At 29.0% G+C, this 20,307-nt stretch overlaps 1 protein-coding gene across 1 annotated transcript in view; it reads left to right on the top strand.

Moving 5' to 3' along the window:
* The window catches only part of LOC135931808 (serine/threonine-protein kinase OSR1-like), a 30,989-nt gene extending 11,259 nt beyond the window's left edge, over window positions 1-19,730 (top strand). Inside the window, exons 6-15 of the mRNA XM_065469105.1 lie at window positions 2,238-2,347; window positions 5,429-5,530; window positions 6,162-6,295; window positions 7,879-8,002; window positions 8,245-8,388; window positions 10,064-10,225; window positions 10,314-10,477; window positions 10,788-10,840; window positions 18,910-19,046; window positions 19,151-19,730. Coding sequence (XP_065325177.1) covers window positions 2,238-2,347; window positions 5,429-5,530; window positions 6,162-6,295; window positions 7,879-8,002; window positions 8,245-8,388; window positions 10,064-10,225; window positions 10,314-10,477; window positions 10,788-10,840; window positions 18,910-19,046; window positions 19,151-19,408 — 1,388 coding nt within the window. The 3' untranslated portion in view covers window positions 19,409-19,730. The remainder of the gene's footprint in view (window positions 1-2,237; window positions 2,348-5,428; window positions 5,531-6,161; window positions 6,296-7,878; window positions 8,003-8,244; window positions 8,389-10,063; window positions 10,226-10,313; window positions 10,478-10,787; window positions 10,841-18,909; window positions 19,047-19,150) is intronic.
* Window positions 19,731-20,307: the final 577 nt, after the last annotated feature.

The raw sequence follows: 20,307 nt of genomic DNA, 5'->3' as shown, positions 1-20,307 counted from the left end.
CTTAAGTATCTAATTATATATTATTGAAATATTATTCGCAGAAAATAAATTTAATGAATTTAAATCGATAAAGGATTTTAAATACATTCATGATAATAAATAAGGAAGATTACAATGATTCTGGCAAGAAATCAGTATTCTGGAAAAAGGTTTACAGGTTGGTCAAACATTCAGACGATGTATATGTATCTAGATCCATATAATAGGCAACTTTTTATAACTATATTTTTGATGCTTTAATACGTAATGAACCAAGCTGTAAACCAAGATTTTTAAATCACTTAACTTTATCGATGAAATTCATTAAATTTATTTTTTGTGAATAATATTTCAATATTATACAATTAAATATTTACGTCTACTATGTTAAAAATTGGTTTGAAAATTAAATTTATTACTCTATTTTATAAACGTTTAGAAATATTTTAATTGTCCTTGATTTTTCATAAAAAGGACATGCGGTCAATAAGTCATTCGTACTTTTATGTAAAAATTTTAATATTTTTGCAAACGGTTATGTATATGAAAGCGTTAATAAATTCGCTCAGTTTTCAGCACTTATAAAATAGTATGCAGCTCATGTATACACCAGTTTTTAATTAAGAAATTTTATATTCAGTTTATTTAATTTCCCTGATAAACAATTTTCGGTTATAACAATGATTATTTTTATTACCTGGTATATTTTTTTAATCCCTCACTTCTAACTTAAAGGGGCTATTTCGACAGCCATTTTAGTTTATTTGTCTTTTAAAATATTTTTTTTAAATATTAGATCTTACCGGGCCCAAACCTCAAATAATATAACAAAAAAATAATTAATATCACATTTTTTAGCTACTTCTTTCTTTTTAAATAATTCGATTTTTTTATAAACATTAAAAATAAATTCATTTTTGACTCATTTATTTATTATTGTTAGGAAATTAACAAAGTGTGTATAAATTGAAAAATATTATATATAATTATAAATATAATCATAAAATAATGATAATATTGGATCGGTTTTTTAATATATATAGCATAAGAGAAGAAGTAAATCACTGGCAGAATTGAAATACTGACATATATTTGCTGGAAATTTTATACAGAACTTTAAGATACTGAAAAACAGGGACAACTACTTGAGGGGGAGGGGAGGATATATAATTATAACAATGGTATCGTCATTTATAAAATTTGAGGAGATAGTTTTGGTGTAGATTTCTATTTTTTTTGCTCTTTGAATTTCGTATTTTGCTATTTTAATTGATAAGGGAGGCTAAAATTTGGAGAAGAGTAGGGAGTAAAATTTAAGTGAGAGTGGGGTAAGAGGATAAATTTTAAAATGGTAAGCAGTAAAATCTTTTGGGAAGGGTTGTAAATTACATTGATGATATATCATTTTTACATAAGGTTTAAATATTCATATATTATATATTTTTTGATAATAAAAATGATAAAAAATTTATTTTTAATATTTAAATATATCAATGATAAAACAATTGAAAAAAGAAGTTATATGGATTATTTGGCAAGGATGATGACCCCACGCGCCAAAAACCCATTATAACCCACATTGAGTGAACCCAAATATATTTTGACACATATTTTTACCCATAATTTTTAATCTATTTTAAAAAAATATTTATACATCGAAATGCCTATATAATATCAAGTAATAGCATTTTAAATTATTTTGGATATTCATAAACCTCACCTGGACTAGGGTTTGGTTTAACTAATCTCACATCGCGCGAAATAGAGTACCTATACCTAATAACTACTATGTTAGTAACTGCACCAAAGTCATCACGTAAAACTGGCGACGAAGAAATAGTTATATTTATGTCAGCAAAATATGCTAACGAATAAGGCCTAGGACCGAATCAGACCCTAATGCAATTTCTCCTATTTTTTTTCCTCTAACGCTCCGAAGTTGACTGACATCTCTAAGCTGAGATATCTTTATTCCTCCTACTTTTTCAGTTTATATGAATAAACGTCGTATAATCAATTTCACTCAAAAATATTGATATTAAATTGGAGTGACAAAACTGCCACTAAAAAAAACATCTTATATATCTGACGTCAAATGTTAAATCTTACTTTTTTTTCTAGCTCTTGTATATTTTAGATGCAAATGCTCTAAACAGTGTCAGTGTCATAAAAAAATAAATTGAATCTAACGAAATGTAAGAGAAGTATTGTTAAAAATGAAGGATATTAAAAAATAAATTTTTAAATTAAATTCTAAGATTTTGGGGTCAGTTCATGGATCAACACTGGCGGTAATTTGGATAGAAGAAACATAAGGCACACATTTGTGGGTACGCCTTGCTGGATGGCCCCGGAGGTTATGGAACAGGTTTGTTTTTTTATAGCTTAGATTACTTTATTTTGGGGTAAAATAAACCAGTTAATATTTAACCCTAGTTTCTTTTCCATATGAAATCAATCCATGCTGGTTATAAAATAGCGGGATAGTACTGGGAAAAATTGGGAAGATTTTAAATCTGGTAACGGCAGTGTCAAATGATGACTGCCAATTTTATCAATAATGAATTAGGCTTATAATTCTAATGGTTTTTTTTGATGGTTAGTAATATTTCGACGATCAAATGAAGAACCTATGCATATGATTCAGTTTATCGATAAAGAAAACTCAACAATTTTAGTTTCCGAGATATTTAGCGCTTTATTTCTAGGGTATGTCTACAAAGGAAACGCTTATATTTGGGGTGGGGCGTTTGGCATCCTATTTGTATTCCCATATATTATTTTTTTGTTAAAATTTGGCATGACATTTATATATTTTGAAGTTAATAATAGGTTAGTATTCAAAAAGGTTAAAATGAATTCCATAAACCCGAGTGTTTTATTATCATATTTTTATATATATAACGAGTACACACTATTATTGCCTTTTAAATAAAAATAAAATAATAATTGTCGAACATTAACAACAATACTCATCATATGCTGTATTTCATAATGACAACAAAACAATAAACAAATATTTATTATCTACACTAAAAAAATACAAACATCACAAAATTTCTGAGACCAGGAGCGATATCTGCGATTAAGGAAGTCCGATCTCAACAGCCAATTTACGCTGAGCCGATACCACGAACCCAGTTGGGAGATTTGACTGAGGAAGCGGTTTCATTATAGCCCGGTGTAGGATTGTGAATCAATACACAATTTTATTTAAAAAAAACAAAAAAAAATATTATAAAAAGAAAATATATTCCAAAAAAGTAAACATAATTATCACAAAAAATTGAGTTTATACTACATTATAATACGATTAAAATGATCTGAAGATGTATTTATTAAATATATATTTAAATTAAAATTTTAGTATGTAATGTATTTCATTCCATTTTTACAATATATAATGATTGGCGTTTGGAAAAATATGGCAGATGCTACTCAAATTCATCCGCCCACATTCCAAGTTGATGTTTTTGTATCAACTAAATGTTTGATTATGTCTTTCATCATGAAATCACTAAAAATGTCATTATGCATCATATAAGTGATAATAGATCCCCTTATAAATTGCATGATGATCCTCGTTGCCTGCGATCTCTTTTCTCAAGCAGCGATAATTACAATTTCCGTCACCAAGAACTGCCTCAAATTTAGGAGGATAACTTAAATTCTTAGTTTTACCATGGCTTTTTGTTCTTGATAACGAATGAGGGATGCTTAACCTCTGAGCATGATATTTCTTCCATGCATAATTCGTGGCAAGGTAGGGTAACGGGGAAATATCTATTTATATAATATTATTTTAATATCGGTAGAATTTTCTTTTTCTACTTCCCCGATATTAGATTTTTGGATGTAGGGCTTGAGTTACACTTGTTATACTTTCGCTTTAATAGAGTATTATCTTTATTACACACACTATAAAGATCGTTGTCATATACTTTATCAATTATATATGGACCAAGCCAGGGATCAGACATTTTTCCACCCTTTCGTCCGAACGTCGGGAGTTCCAGACCAGGACCTGTTGTCCGACTTCATTCCGAATTTTATTCTTTTGCCTTTTTTGATAATCTCTTTATTGTCTATCTTGGGCAACAAGTATATTTTCTTTAGCCTTTTCCCATACGACTGACATGCTCATTAGCATCCCTCGCCGTGGTAAAATTAAGAATTTAAGTTATCCACCTAAATTTGAGACAGTTCTTGGCGATGGAAATTGTTATTATCGCTTGAGCAATGAGATCACAGGCAACGAGGATCATCATGCAATTATAAGGGGATTTATTATCTCTTATATGATGCATTTGGAAAATAATGATATTTTTAGTGATTTTATGGGGAAAGGCACAATAAAACATTTGGTTGATACAAAAAACATCAACCGAATGAATTAGATATCGTACATCTCTCACTTTTTCCAAACGCCAACCATTATATATTGTAAAAATGGTAGTGAAATGAAATACATTACATACTCCACATTATCAAAAATGTATCATAAAAAATTTTAATTTAAATATATATTTAATAAATCCATCTTCAGATCATTTTAATCATATTATATATACTCACATTTTTGAAATAATTATGTTTTTTTGGGATATATTTTCTTTTCATAATATTTTTCTTGTTTTTTGAAATAATATTATGTTTATCCTTTTATTGATTGAGTGAGAAATCTATAAAATTTTGTGATGGTTATTTTATAAAATTTTGTGATGTGCTCTATAAGTGTTTATACAAAATTTTATAAATTATATAATAAATTCAAATAAATTAAATGTACCTTATGGATTGAATGAGAAATCTATAAAATTATGTGATGTGCTAAATAATTGCCGATTCATCTATAAATGTCGATTCACAGATTTGTAAATTGTATTTTAAAATTTATTCTTTAAAGTTGAGGTTCGATCATATTATCAATATGGTATTGATTTTACAATATTGTAGAATCAACACCATATTGATTTTAGATGGTATTGATTTTACAATACTACACCTATTGATTTTACAATACTACACCTGGATAGAGATAGGCCACGCGATTTGTATTTGTAATTGATATAATGGAAGAAGCCATTTTATTGATTTTTTTGGCACAAAATAGGAAATAATACTCATTATTATATATAGCACCTTGTTTTTGTTCATAGCAGCGCCATTATTATTTAAATATGCTTCGCATGGCTTAATGGAGAGGAATACATATGATGTTTGTATTTTAGTCTAGATAATAATATTATTTCTCATTGTTTATGGTCATTTATGAATATTACATATATTATGAGTATATATTGTTGTTATTGATGTTTGGCAATTTTCAATAATGTTGTGTACTCAATATTTAGAGAAAGAAATATGATGTAAAATAAAAAATACTGGAACTCCCATCATCGAAATTATTTTGTTTATATTTTATTTTGATATATACGCACATGTCTAGGTCAGTGGTTACAACGCTAAGGCGGATATATGGAGTTTCGGGATAACGGCTATCGAATTAGCCACCGGAACTGCTCCATATTACAAATATCCTCCTATGAAAGTATTTAATTCTTATAATTTTATTTAGCCGATGCTCTAACTTTGGTTGTTTTTTGTTTTTACTCATAATGTATTTAGATTTAATTGTTTAAATCAATTCTCCATTTTTTCTACCAGATATACTTTTTAGGTATGAAAATAACTTAACTTTTGGAAAGCTTAATCACTAAACTTCAATTTATTTGATCAATTAGGCCTTGTTTTATAGTGATCGCGATTATCGCTGTATCGACGCATAATTCATTGCTAAACCACAGCATAGTTGTATTATTTAATATTATGTATTTTGTAATTTATCCGCATATCGCCTGAGCGACATCGCGGTATTTTGCGCTTATTATAAGTGAGGCCTTATAATTAATATATATTCTACCACTTCAAATAAGGCGGTTAATTTACACTTTTGATTCTATAAGTAAGAAGAAAAACAAAATAAAAAAGAAATTAGGTGTGGATAGTAGCCCTATAATAAAGATTAGGAATTATCATAGTTTTTTTTTAATCAAATGACCAAAAGTACCTTTATTAGAGGACTAAAATGATTTGGACATATTTTATACAAAATAGACTGGTATTATATTCGCGTGTCAAAATATATTTCTCTTTCATTATTTAATCCCAATATATACGAGGTATTGATGTTAACTCTTTCCAACGACCCTCCTAACCTCGAAACGGCTGCCGATGATAAGGATCAATACAAAAATTACAGCAAAGTGTTCAGGAAAATGGTTGCGGATTGTTTGCAAAAGGACCCAGAAAAAAGGTTGAGCGATTTTAGAATAACACTAAGAACCCCGCGAAGGTGTAAACCCATTTACAGGTCCAGAGTGGGCTTTGTATTTTACGGCTCAATCCAGTTCTCGGACCGATCCTGCTAATCTCTAATTTTAAACATTTTTTTTAATTTATACCAAGTTTACTACCATTCTTGTCGGTTCATTTATTTCTTAACTAGTCCTATTTCCGCGATCTCATTCTGGCGTTTTGTTATGAGTCTTCTAATGTATAAGTGCCATTGGCGTCGACAAGGGGAGGAGTATGGGGTTGCCCCACCCCTATTACTTTGAATAATATGGATAGGTAAAAATTTGTATTTTCATAATACTTTTATATTGATATATTAGACGAAAATTTGGTTTCATTTCTTTCAAAAATTGATAAAAAAAATTGCCCATTATGCAATAATCTCTGAAAAGACTTTTTTTTCTATTGAATAAGGTGGGGTGAAACTCTATGACTTTAATTTTTTTAATCAAATTTTCCATAAAAAATATTGTTACAAATTATATTGCAAAAAAATTGAAAAAACAGGATCAAAGACGTTTATAATATGTATGAAATCTACGTTTGACCTTTTTAATTCCCATTTATAAAAGACGCACCCATAGTATTAGTTTTCTAAACAATCGCTCAACATAAGCGCTTGGGGGTAAAAAAAAATTCATCTATTGTAATCCTTTTAAATTTCACCATAACCTATCCATACTTTATTTTGTTTTCACATTTTCCAAAGTTTTCTCAAGTTTATTTAACTTTTTTTTACACTACCAATGCTAAATTATAAATGTATCAATGCTGCTGCCTGACATCAAGTCCCATTTTAAAATACGATAAAAAGAAGGTTTATTTCATTACCTTAATTTTTTTAACTTGCCCGTCACCAGGTCAATGTTGCAAATATTTTAGAAAACCCGACGACAAAAATATAACAATTATAGGTTCAAATTTATTTTGATGTTAGTTTTTCCTCGTTGTGTTAAATAATAAAATTTGATAAATGATTTTTATAATAAAATAATTAAAGTAAAACGCATAAGTTCCTAATATATACGGTTGTCTAAACTTTTAAAACAAGTACCTTTACTCAGTATAGAACGTCTTAACATGAGATTCTTATTCTTATCATTGGAAATATAACTCGGTTCAAAATATAATTCGATTTTATATATTTTATTTTTATATCCATTAAATAAACCTAAAAGAGCAAATGGTGTCTTCTATAAAGTAATAGAATCATAAAAAAATTTTAAAAATTGGGACTCTTCGTTTTATTTAAAAAATAACGCGATCTTGAAGAATCGAGTATATATATTGAAATTCTCCCCGCATTTATTTACCTAATATTTTTAACAGCAACAGGTTATCATCAGTATTTTTTGGCCTTGGATTAATCCCTTCCACCAAATCTTTCCAGTGAGTTTTAGTTACTCTTTATAGGTTGGAGGATTATGATTAGTGATTACTTTTGTGAATGCCGCTAGGTGTTTATACAAACGTGTCGTCAACATTTAAATTATATGGATTAATCTTTCTTCCGTTTTTACATTCCATAAAAAAAATCTTAAGACCAACTGCTACCGAACTGTTGAAACATCCTTTTTTCAAAAAAGCTAAAGACAAAAAGTACATCTACCAGACCCTAATCTGCGACAGGCATTGCTCAAGACCACCACCTCAAGTCGTTGTCAAAGTACGTTTTCTTTCCTTCCTTCTTTCTTTCTTTGATGATAGTTATTGGTTTATTTTTCTAATCAAATATTTATGCTTTAAAATCGTTAAACAGACAAGGATATTTCCTAATAATTAATTGGCTAAAATAATTTCTATAATTCGCGTACATTAAAATTATACCTTGAATCTCTTAATTGGGGGGAAAAAATTCCGAATGAATTTATTCCCCTTCACTCTTTGTCTCTCGTAAACTTTAAAAAGAAGTCGACACCATCTCTAACCTACGGCCGACTCCACCGCACCGAAACTGGCGAGTGGGAATGGTCCGGGGAGGACGATAACAACGACACCGAGCAGTCCAAATCTATGTTAACCACTCCTAAATCTATTCCTAAAGCTGCCCAAGTTAAATATATTTATATTTTCTTAAAATCTATAAAAGAGAGGGGTGTGAGGGGGATTTAAAATCAACGTCATGAATTGATATTTTTCGTTGGTAATTTTGATGTAGTTAGATTTTTTTACGACACGTCAATTATAAAATTATTTTTAGATGATATATCAATTTAAAAATAATTTTATTTCGACCTTTAGCGGGTGTTGTGAGTTGGTTCTTTTTTTATTATTCATTTTACGCGAATAATTTTGGTTTGTAACAATGGCCGGAATTCGATTTTTGATTATACCTGAATAATTTTCTTTAGTAAATATTCAAAACTTTTTTAAGGTTTTATTTTCTAAGACAAAATGTAATAATAATATTGGGTTTTTTAAGTTTTATTTTCTAAGACAAAAAAATGAAATAATCTCAATTTTAGGCAAATTATAGCTTTTTATAGGGTGAATGCAAATAAATAAAAATAATACAATAATAATCAAAATAATATTGATACATAATTCTTCAAAATAATATAACGGCCATAATCAATGAAATCAAAAATAAAATTCCCGCGCCTTTGTCACAAAATAAAATTATTGCACATAAAAAAAGAATAAAAAAAAGAACCAACTCACGACATCTCCACCCTTCCCAAGCTCCTTGATGGGGGGGCGCCGCGCCATAAGACTCGAATAGCTCCTCAAGTTCCTGGGCATCCACTCCCAGGTCCAGGAAATCATTATGAGCCATCACCTGTCTCCCCGGAGCCCCCATCCCTTGTTCTCTTCGTGGCTCTGCTCCCTATACCTCCAATACCTCCACGATGCCTTACCCCCCCCCCCCCAAGTGGGATTGACACTGAGGATAGCTGAGAATATAGTTGGCACCAGGAATGAAGGGCAAGATATCATGGAGGTTCCGGAAGCCTAGCTACGAAGACATCAAGGGATGGAGGCTCCGGTGGCTTATGATGAATTCCTGGACCTTGGAGTGAATGTCCAGAAACTAGAGGAGCTATTTCGGCCTTATTGTGTGGTGATCCCCTCCCCCATCAAAGAGCTTGAGGATGGTGGAGATGTCGTAAGTTGTTTTTTTTTACACCAATAATTTTGTTTTGTAACAATGACGCGGAAATTTGATTTTTGATTATAAGACTTTACCATATAAAAGCCTGAAATTATTAATTTCATTTTTATTTTGAAAATAAAACTTAAAAAAAACTATTATTATTACATTTTGTCTTAGAAAATAAAACTTAAAAAAAACTATTATTATTACATTTTGTCTTAGAAAATAAAACTTAAATAAAGTATAGAATATTTACTAAAAATAAAGATAATTATTAAATTTGTTGTAAATTTAATTAATAAACCGCACATTGTAAAAGGTGAAACCGAGAAATGATTTTATTTTAAAAATAGGATATGATAATGCGTGTTTCTCCAGAATTCTTGAAAAACTATTATTTATCTATAAATCGATCATTCAAATTTACTTTTAAACTATTCGAATCGAATAAATATTTTAGTATGAACAATTTTTTTAAAAAAAATGGTCATCTCTATTTTATTGCAAAAGGAAGTATTAATAATTATTTATGCCATTTTTTAAAAAATAAAAATGATAGAAATAAAATAAATTTAAAAATCAACAAATTTATATATACATTATTTTTTTACATATTCATTTTTTAAAATTAAGCGAGAAATAGATGATAAGCAAGCCACTATATCATCTTCTGGGTCTTCTCGTCCCTTTGTCCAATCGGATGATCGAGAAGATTACGATAGCGGTGAAGGACTCTCGGAAGGAGGGCAAGAAACCAGAAAGTCCAACGTAGCCGAGGCCAGACGGGGAAACGAGGTAAATAGAACGAAACAGACACTAATTTAAAGTTTTATGAAGAAAAGGGAAAAATAATTTTTTTTAAAAAAATGTTTTTTTGTTACAGTCAATCCGAGCTCAATTTTTCAAAACTCCTTCTTCACCGCCGACCTCCTCTATCAATTCGGACGGTTCCTCGTTGCCTACTAATAACAGTAGTGATAGAGGCGGCTGCCACGTAGCCTTCCAAGAACAGCAACAACTCACACTATACCTAGCCCTACGTATAAGGTTTTTTTTAAAAAAATTGGATTCTTCACATATCAGAGCTTAAGTATCAGAATCTGGAACCTTGGGAACCGCTTCAAATCTGATAACTAGACACCTCATTTCCCGCTAGAGGGCCCAAACTCATTTTACCTTTCCCATGGTTAGTAAAAATATTTTGGACCACGTCGACTTGAAAGCTCTCAGGCAGGTCTTCTTATTTGGGAGAATCCGTGATGTGCATCTCTACCTTATATAAATTCTTTCATATATTTTTTTAGCAATTGTTTTCTTTTTCATTATTATTACATTTATTTATTTTTTTACTTATAAGAAATTCCAAAAAAGAACTCAACGATATCAAATTCGATTTCACACCTTGTTCAGGTTTACTATTTTTTTTGTTATTCAAAACTTGTTTAATATAACCGGAAGGACACAAGATTTTAAATGATGCTTTAATTTAGGTGGTAGATATGCTTAAGATTTTGAATGATATCCTTTGTTTTCTTTCTCTTGGATATACTCCTTTTTTTAAAAAAATAGATCAAAATTGAAATTATATTTTTGAAAATTTTTCAACTCCATATTTTTGGCCAATAATATAAAATATTTGACTTTTTCGGTAGTACCCCGATTTTACGAATCTAATCAATATTATCCACCAATATCGATTCGGGTTATTCGTTTTCGATTAATTATTATTCGATTCGTTCATGCTAACATTAATTTGAACGAATAATTTTCACTAACGAACCAACCCTGCAAGACTTTTAAACCGGAATTGAAATACGTCCGTTGCTATCAATCATTTATACCAATACTCCTGTAATATTTTGGCGTACCAGCTGTCTTACCAATATTAGTGCCAAGTTTCTAATATTCACAGAATGTCCTCTCTATTAGGGTATCAAAAAAATGTCTCTAATTGAAAAAAAAACTTAAAAACATGCAACTACTTGTAATATATAGAAAGGGCAAAGATGAACTATTACTGATTTTTTATATTAGAAAAAAACAGATATGAAATTGTATCGAAAAAACGAATAAGTGAGTTTATATACAAATTTATGTTAATTTTTAATCTACTTAGTTACTAAAATTAATTTATTCTCACCAGAAACACCCTATGTTTGTTTTTTTAAGTATGATATATTCTTTATTAGTTAATTAAGCTAGTCAATATCATAAAAATTTAAAGCATGGCAAAAATTAAATTTAATATAATTTTCATAAAAACATAATGTAAAGGTAATGTTAAAAATAACAAACTAACTTTGAAAAGATTTTATTTGAAAAATTAGCATTTATATTATTATTTTTAGATTTTTTTTTACTAATCGCAAAAAAAATCAAATTATTCAAATTCGTTAGGAGCACTATATTACAGCAAAGTCAATACGAGTATAATCCTACTATCCGTAGGCCACTTGACCGCAGAATGGGGGGGGGGGGGTACTAGAGGTCTGCAATGGGCGGGTTTTAGTCCGCACACTCACGTTCGCTCATACTTCGACGGGCATGGTCTGTTTTCTAAAATATTTTTAACATTAAGCCGGTGACGGGCGGGTTAAAAAAATAAAATATTTTTAAAGTAATGGGCGAGTGTGGGCGCATGAATTTTTAATATTTATCAGGCAAAATGGGTAGAACAGACTACAATTTATTAAAAATAATAGTTTTATTTCATAATATTGCATATTATATATATCTAATAAGAAATACATTAAAATAAATTTTAAAAAATCCAAACCAGCCATTAAAATAATTTTTAAACATTAGGCTGGCGCGCTGGCTAAAAAAAATTAATTCAAAGCAACGAGCGAGCTATTTGGCTAAACCCCCTTTGCAGACTTTTAGGAGGTACCGTCAGAGCGCATAGTGTTATCAGGTAGGCTACTGGCTAGAGAATTGGCGAAAATATTAACATAGCGCCAGGCGCGTACACAGGAATTTGCTTTGGGGGGGGGGGGATAATTAAAAATTTTTTAAATAAATTTTTGTTATTTAAAATTATGTAAATTTATTAGGACTAATAACTATTTCTAATACACAATTTTAAATTAATGTGAATTATAAAAATTAAATATATAAACCGGCATATGAAAAACTTTAAAATATATAAACCGGTACATAAAAAACTTTAAAATATAAAAACCACCGGCATATAAAAAACTTTAAAATATATAAATAGGCATATAAAAAACTTTAAAATATATAAACCGGCATATAAAAAACTTTAAAATAAATGTGAATTAAAAAAATATTAAACGGATATAATTGGCGGCATATGAATAACTATAAAATAAATGTAGAAATTTTTTGTGCCTTTAAAATTTATATATAAAGTATAAAAAATATAAATGTTGTAAATATAAATAAGTTTATTAGGTATTATTGTATTTTGTGAATGAACTATTTTTAATTCATAGGGCAGCACTTAACAACTGCTCCCAACCTTTTTTGGATCCCAAAAAAATGCTATGGATGCTTTGCATCAATTCGAACATATTTTAAATTAAAATTATAAAATTGCAAAAAAATATTAAAAGCATATAATATATTTATAAGGTAAAATCCAATCTTCGTTGGGATAGAGCTATTTTTTCAATTATCTCATCCGTGTTTGGCGTCAAATGCCTATGAATATTTAATAGGGCCAAACCATTCAATCTACTTTCAGAAGTTGTACTTCTTAGGTAGGTTTTTATTCTTCTCAAAGAAGAGAATGTTCTCTCATTAGTTGCAGTACTAATGGGAATAGTTGCTAATATGTATAATAATTTTAATATATTAGGAAAATAATCTAAAATATGTTTGAATTGATGCAAAGCATCCATAGCATTTTTTGGGACTATACCAACCATAGTTAATCTTTTATACCATAGTTGGCATTCAGCTAATAACATAAGATACTTGAACATCTTCATGATAAAAATCTGCTAAATATTTTATTTTATTTCTATCACCATCTGAAAAAGGTTGGGAAGGTTTTTGTGGTAATAATATCTGCAGATTGCTAAATGCTGCCCTATGAATTAAAAACCGTTCATTTATATGTGTTATAAATGTATCTAAAAGAGGGATAAATAGATTTATTTTATAATATTCTTCTATTGACCCTATATTAATGTTTGGGCGATGAGCTTGCCTTGCCGCAAGTCGTGGGAGACAAATATTAAACTCATATTGTTGTGCTTTTGACTCAACAATAACATATAAAATATGAAATTCTTCATCAACATTAGCTCTAATTTCTTTGAGTTCTAATAAAATTATCTCTGCTATTCTCATCATCTCAATCAAATCAATATCAGGTTTTTGAAAAGTATTACATAAAATAGTTGTAAAATTAAATAATTTATTAATACATTCTAATGCGAAAAAAAAATTTGGTATAAGTATTCAATCCAGTAACTTGCTTGCTTCTGTAGAAATGTCTCTCTCAGACCATTGTGAGATTTCGGTAAGAGCATTAATAATTGGCTCTTCTAACTCCATAAAAGAAGTCACAGCTTGATGGCGAAGGCTCCATCTTGTAGGACAAGCTTTTTGTAATTTTTTCCTCCTTGTTGGACAAGGAGTTTCAGAAATAATTCTGCTCAATATATTTTGTCACTTGGGATATCTAAACATCTCATAGATGCTAGATATTTTTCCTGATATAAATATAAGAAATTTAATTGAAATAAATAAAATTATACCTAAGCATTTCGATATCAATGGCAAAGAACATGCATCAGATATAGCCAGGTTGAGGGAATGAGCAGCACAATGAACATATATGGCTGTTGGGCATTTTTTTTTTATAAATGCCTGAAGCCCATTGAATTGCCCACTCATTGCACGAGCTCCATCATACCCTTGCCCACGTATCAAATTTATATTAAGCTATATTTTTGAAAAAAATAATTTTATAATGTGATTAATTATTACTTTGAATTTTTCAAGATTGTTAAATATTACATCAGCTAAGGCAGACCCAGTCATGCTTGAAACTGGGATAAATTGAAGAAACATCTCTTTTATAATGTTATTTTGAGTGTCTATATATCGTGCGCAAAGTGACATCTGCTCAATGCCAGCAATGTCTGTGGTCTCATCTGCCAAAATTGAGAAGCATGGGGCAGAATTGATTTCAGTAATCAATTTTTCTAGAATGATATTATTGCAAACATCAATTATTTCATTTTGGATCCTAGGACTAAGATATGTAGCATTTTTATTACTACTATTAATGCTCTCCATTAATGCAGAATCTCCTAATGCTTTAAATTTTATAAGGCCACGAAAATTACCTTCGTTATCATTATTATTGAAATTCAGGCTTCCTGAATCTAAATGGCCACGTAATGCTAATCCCTGCAACCCACAATATAGAATAGCCTCAATAGTTAGTCTTATCTTGCATCTATTTTCTTTTACAATAGTAATCCTACTTTTATCAATATGTGATGATATGGGAATCATATCCCCACTTTGAATTGATTCTTTTGAGGAAATCATCAGTTCACAACTTTTGTGATAATTTGTTTTTTGATGATTATCAAAAATTTCTCCACCATCTTTGTATTTGTTAAATGGAGTCTTAACAAGGCTATTAAGCTTAACCAAATTTCTTCCAGCATATCTTGGACCAAACAGGACACATATCTTACAATAAGCTCCATTGTCACGGATAGAGTATGCTAGCCATAACCATCTAGTAAAATAGCTGTTTTGAAATTTTAACTTTCTATTAGCACATACAGTTTGTGGATATTGAAAATTGAGGGGTGGAATATAAATCTATTATTAAATTAAATAAATTATTTATCATAGGTATCTTATCTTTATTACCTTTTTAAGAAGTAAATGTCTTTCTTCTAGGCTAATATTATCTTTATCCAAATAATTGGCTATATCATATGGATGATCATTGTACTCTAGTTATGAGTACATTGGCGTACGCAGCGGGGGGGGGGCAAATCCCCCCAAAGCCAAAATGCAGATGCCGGACATATTTTTCAAAAATATTATTTTTTATATTTTATTATAATTATTCATATCTATTTTTTTTTAAATTTTTATATTATTACCTTTTTCATTTACTAATTTACTTTATCAATTAATTTCATTTTCAAGTTTTCCTTGTGGCGTAATATTTATCTATTATTTTTAAATTTCCTGGTATTATAATTTTCTAATTTCTAGTCATGGATATTAGACTTTTTTTAAAAAACGCTGAAGGTGAAAATCATGCCAAAAAGCAAAAAAGTATAGTATGATAATTTAATAAACAAAAGCTGTGAACTGATGATTTCCTCAGAAGAATCAATTCAAAAGGGGGATATGATTCCCATTTCATCAATAATTGATAAAAATAGGGTTAAAATTGCAAAAGAAAATAGAGGCAAGATAAAATTAACTATTGAGGCTATTTTATATTGTGGCTTGCAAGGCCTAGCACTTCGGCCACAAGGATCCAGGAAGCTTATATTTTAATAATAATGATAACGAAGGTAATTTCCGTGGACTTTTAAAATTTAAAGCATTAGGAGACCTGTAATGGAGAGCCTCATTAGTACCAATAAAAATGCTACTTATCTCAGCCCTAGGATATAAAATGAGATAATTGATATTTGCAACAATATCATTTTAGAAAAATTGATTGTTGAAATCAATTCTGCCCCATGCTTCTCAATTTTGGCAGATGAGACCACCAACATTGCTGGCATTGAGCAGATGTCGTTGTGTGCGCGATATGTAGATACTCATAAAAACATTATCAAGGAAATGTTTCTCCAATTTATTCCTGTTTCAAGCATGACTGGGTCTGCTTTAGCTGATGTAATATTTGTGAATCTTAAAAAATTAAAAGTAATAATTAATCTTATTATATAATTATTTAAGAAAATATAGCTAAATATAAATATGATACGTGGGCAAGGGTATGATGGAGCACGTGCAATGAGTGGACAATTCAATGGGCTTCAGGCATTTATTAAAAAAAAATGCCCAACAGCTATATATGTCCACTGTGCTGCCCATTCACTCAACTTAGCAATATCGGATTCATGTTCTTTACCATTGATATCAAATTGCTTAGGTTTTTAATTATTAAATTAAATTTTTTATATTTATATCAGGTAAAATATCTATCATCTATGAGATGTTTAGATACCCCAAGCGTCAAAATATTTTGAACAGAATTATATCTGAAACTCCTTGCCCAACAAGGAGAAAAAAATTACAAAAAGCTTGTCCAACATGGAGTCTTCGACATCAAGCAGTAACAGCTTTTATCGAGTTAGAAGAGCCGATTATTAATGCTCTTATAGAAATATCACAATGTCTGAAAAAGATATTTCTTCAGAAGCAAGCAAGTTACTGGATTCAATACTTATACCAAATTTTTTTTTCGCATTAGAATGTATTAATAAATTATTTAATTATACAACTTATGTAATACTTTTCAAAAACCTGATATTGATTTGATTGAGATGATGAGAATAGCAGAGACAATTTTATTAGGACTCAAAGAAAATAGAGCTAATGCTGATGAGGAATTTCATATTTTATATGTTAATGTTGAATCAAAAGCAGAGCTATAAGAGTTCAATATTTGTCTCCCTCGACTTACAGTAAGGCAAACTTATCGTCCAAATATTAATATAGGGTCAATAGAAGAATATTAAAAATAAATGTCTTTATACCTCTTTTGGATACATTTATAACCCAAGTAAATGAAATTTTTTTAATATATCAAGAAACACTTATCAATCTGCAGATATTACTTCCGCAAAAGCCCTCTGAACCTTTTTCAGATGGTGATAGAAAAAAATTAAAATATTTGGAAGATTTTTATCATGAAGACATTAATGTATCATGATGCTTTATTAGCTGAATGCCAACTATGGTATAAAAGATTAACTATGGTTGATATAGTCCTAAAAAATGCTATGATGCTTTGCATCATTTCAAACATCTTTTAGATTATTTTCCCAATATATTGAAATTATTATATATATTAGCAACTCTTCCCATTAGTACTGCAACTAATGAGAGAACATTCTCTTCTTTAAGAAGATTAAAAACGTACCTAAGAAGTACAACTTCTGAAAGTAGGTTGAGTGGTCTGGCCCTTTTGAATATTCATAGGCATTTGACGCCAAACACTGATGAGATAATTGAAAAATTAGCTCCCTCCCAACGAAGATTGGATTTTACATTATAAAAATATAATGTTTCTATAATATTTTTTGTGCTATCATATTTTAATGTCTTATATATTTTTCTTTTACATAAAAAATATAATTATTCATATTTCCAACATTTAGATTTTTTATACTTTATATATAAATTTTAAAAGCTTAAAAAAATTTAAATTTCTATTATGGATTATTTATTTTATAGTCATCATATCCTGGTTATATCCACTTAATATTTTATAATTCAGATTTATTTAAAGTATTTATATGCCGCCGGTTATATTCGTTTAATATTTTTTAAATCAAATTTATTTTTATATATCGGTTTATATATTTAATTTTTTATTATTTATATTAATTTAAATTTGTATATTAGAAATAGTTATTAGTCCTAATAAATTTATGCTTGATATTTTTAAATAACAATAATTTTATTTTAAAAAATTTTAATTATCCCCCCCCCCCCACATCAAATTCCTGCGTACGCTACTGTATGAGTATAATTCATTAAAATTATTTTTAAAAAGCCAAAATCTTTATTTAGAATAACCTTTTGATGGCTTTGGCTCTATATCCTGACTCTCAATTATTCTTCCAACAATTATTTCATTATTTGTATTTATTATGGCAGGGGTTTTAATTACTAAAAGTAAATAATAAAAATATGTTATAAAATTATTCATACCTTTTTGCTTTTTTATAAGATGAAGATGACTAGAATTTTTATCATCATTCGTGTTTTTAAAAAAATTTCTTATGTCCATAATTATTATTTGACTAGAAAAAAATGGTAGATAAATATTTTGCCGGTAAAAATTTGAAAATAGGAGATAAATATTACCAAGGAAAACTTGAAATTGAAATTAATTGATAAAATAACTTCGTAAATGATTGTGATAAATAAATGTAATTAAATATATATTTGAACGAAAGATATATGAATAAAGATAATAAAAATAATATTAATATATAGACAATAATTTTTTTGAAAAATATATCCGGCAGCATTTTTTGGCTTTGGGGGGGGGGGGGGATTTGTCTTCCTGCCCCCCCCCCGCTGCGTACGCCAATGTATAGCGCGAACTAATATAGAAAAAGATTCAGTAATATAAATGCCTCAACTGGTCAAAAAATTTTGTTCATTATAGGATATATTGAAATAATAATAGAAAACTATATTATTTTTAATCTTGATCCTTCCGAACTCTTATATATTTTTTATAAATCGATCCTTTAAATATTTTATTATTTTTATTTTTACACAAGATACCGACGAAGGAGTCGCCCAAGAATTATTAGGTGCCGGTTTAATAGAAGAGGCGGACGTTGAAACAGTAGCCGAAAATTTGAGCAAAGTTACACGTACCCCTTATCAAGAAGGTGCTTCTTTAGTATTTTCCTTGGTGAGTCATCGTTTTTTCTTAAATGAAAGAATGATAAGAAAAAATTTACTTTTATGTTTCATGTAACAATCATTTTTATTATTCATTCCTCTCCCGCTCCGCAGAATAGTGCTATCACAGAATCCCCGGATAAAAAATCTTTGATAGGGTTCGCCCAGCTGACACTTATAAGTGTCTCATCCGCCGGTGAACGAGAAAAGATTATCCCTTTGGAACGATTGAACGAGGTTGAAACAGACGAGTCAAATCACCACCACCATTACAGAAATCGTTACTTGGCAAGTAATTCTATAGAAACTCGGAGCGAGAGCTCCGGGCCCGACGTGAAGCTCGAAAATTACGCTGGCGATAATCGCGCGTGATTTATAAGTGGGCAATCATTGCGATGGGGAAAATATACGTGTTCGAATACCATTAAACGGAACTAACCAAAGATGGCGTTAAACTACTATATATTTTTTTTTATAAACGACACTACAAAAATTGGTAATAAAATCGTTCATGCGTAAATCGGCTCCTCTTGGAAAATGGGAATTTTTTTTTTAAATTTATTATATTTTTTTATAAATCATCCAATAACTAATCTATTTGTAATAATTTTTTTTTTATAAAATATATTTATTATTATATACAATTTCATTTTTCTTTGTGTGATAAAGTTCAATTAGATAAATAATAATTAACACATATATTGTATACTTTATATTGTATTTTTTTTTAAAAAAAAATAATTAATCCCAGTTATTCATTATTATCTTTTTATAATCTTAAAACTAATTATTTTTACAACAAAAAATACAAACACAAAAACTATGGGTAAATGTTTTTTTTACTGTCCAAGAACCCCACCTTTGGTTAGAGAGAAAATTGCAATTGAAGGAGAGTTTTTTTAAAATTGGATAGAAATATAATTAAAATTAAACCGATATCCGAACTATAGAGGTAGGATATAAAGGTTTGAAAGATATGGGATTTAATGTCAAATAAAGGTTTGAGAGAGATGAGTTACGGTTAAGATATATTAGAAAAATAGGGGTGTACCGTTATTTTTTATCGAATCAGACCGGGCCGATATTTCATCATTTTAAAATATCGGTTATCGACCGTTATTATAAAAATTTTCCGATCGTATAAAATGGGTTCATAATTTTTTCAAAAATTTATTTTAAATTTCATAAACATTTGTTTATTACTTATTATGTAAATAGATTAATGTTAATATATAAATAAGTGATTTATCAATAAAAATTTTTATATACTT

This window comes from Gordionus sp. m RMFG-2023, chromosome 1, assembly GCF_954871325.1.
Source record: "Gordionus sp. m RMFG-2023 chromosome 1, tfGorSpeb1-WG-v2, whole genome shotgun sequence".
Classification (NCBI taxonomy): domain Eukaryota; kingdom Metazoa; phylum Nematomorpha; class Gordioida; order Chordodea; family Parachordodidae; genus Gordionus; species Gordionus sp. m RMFG-2023.
This window is presented reverse-complemented; position numbering and strand designations above follow the sequence as displayed.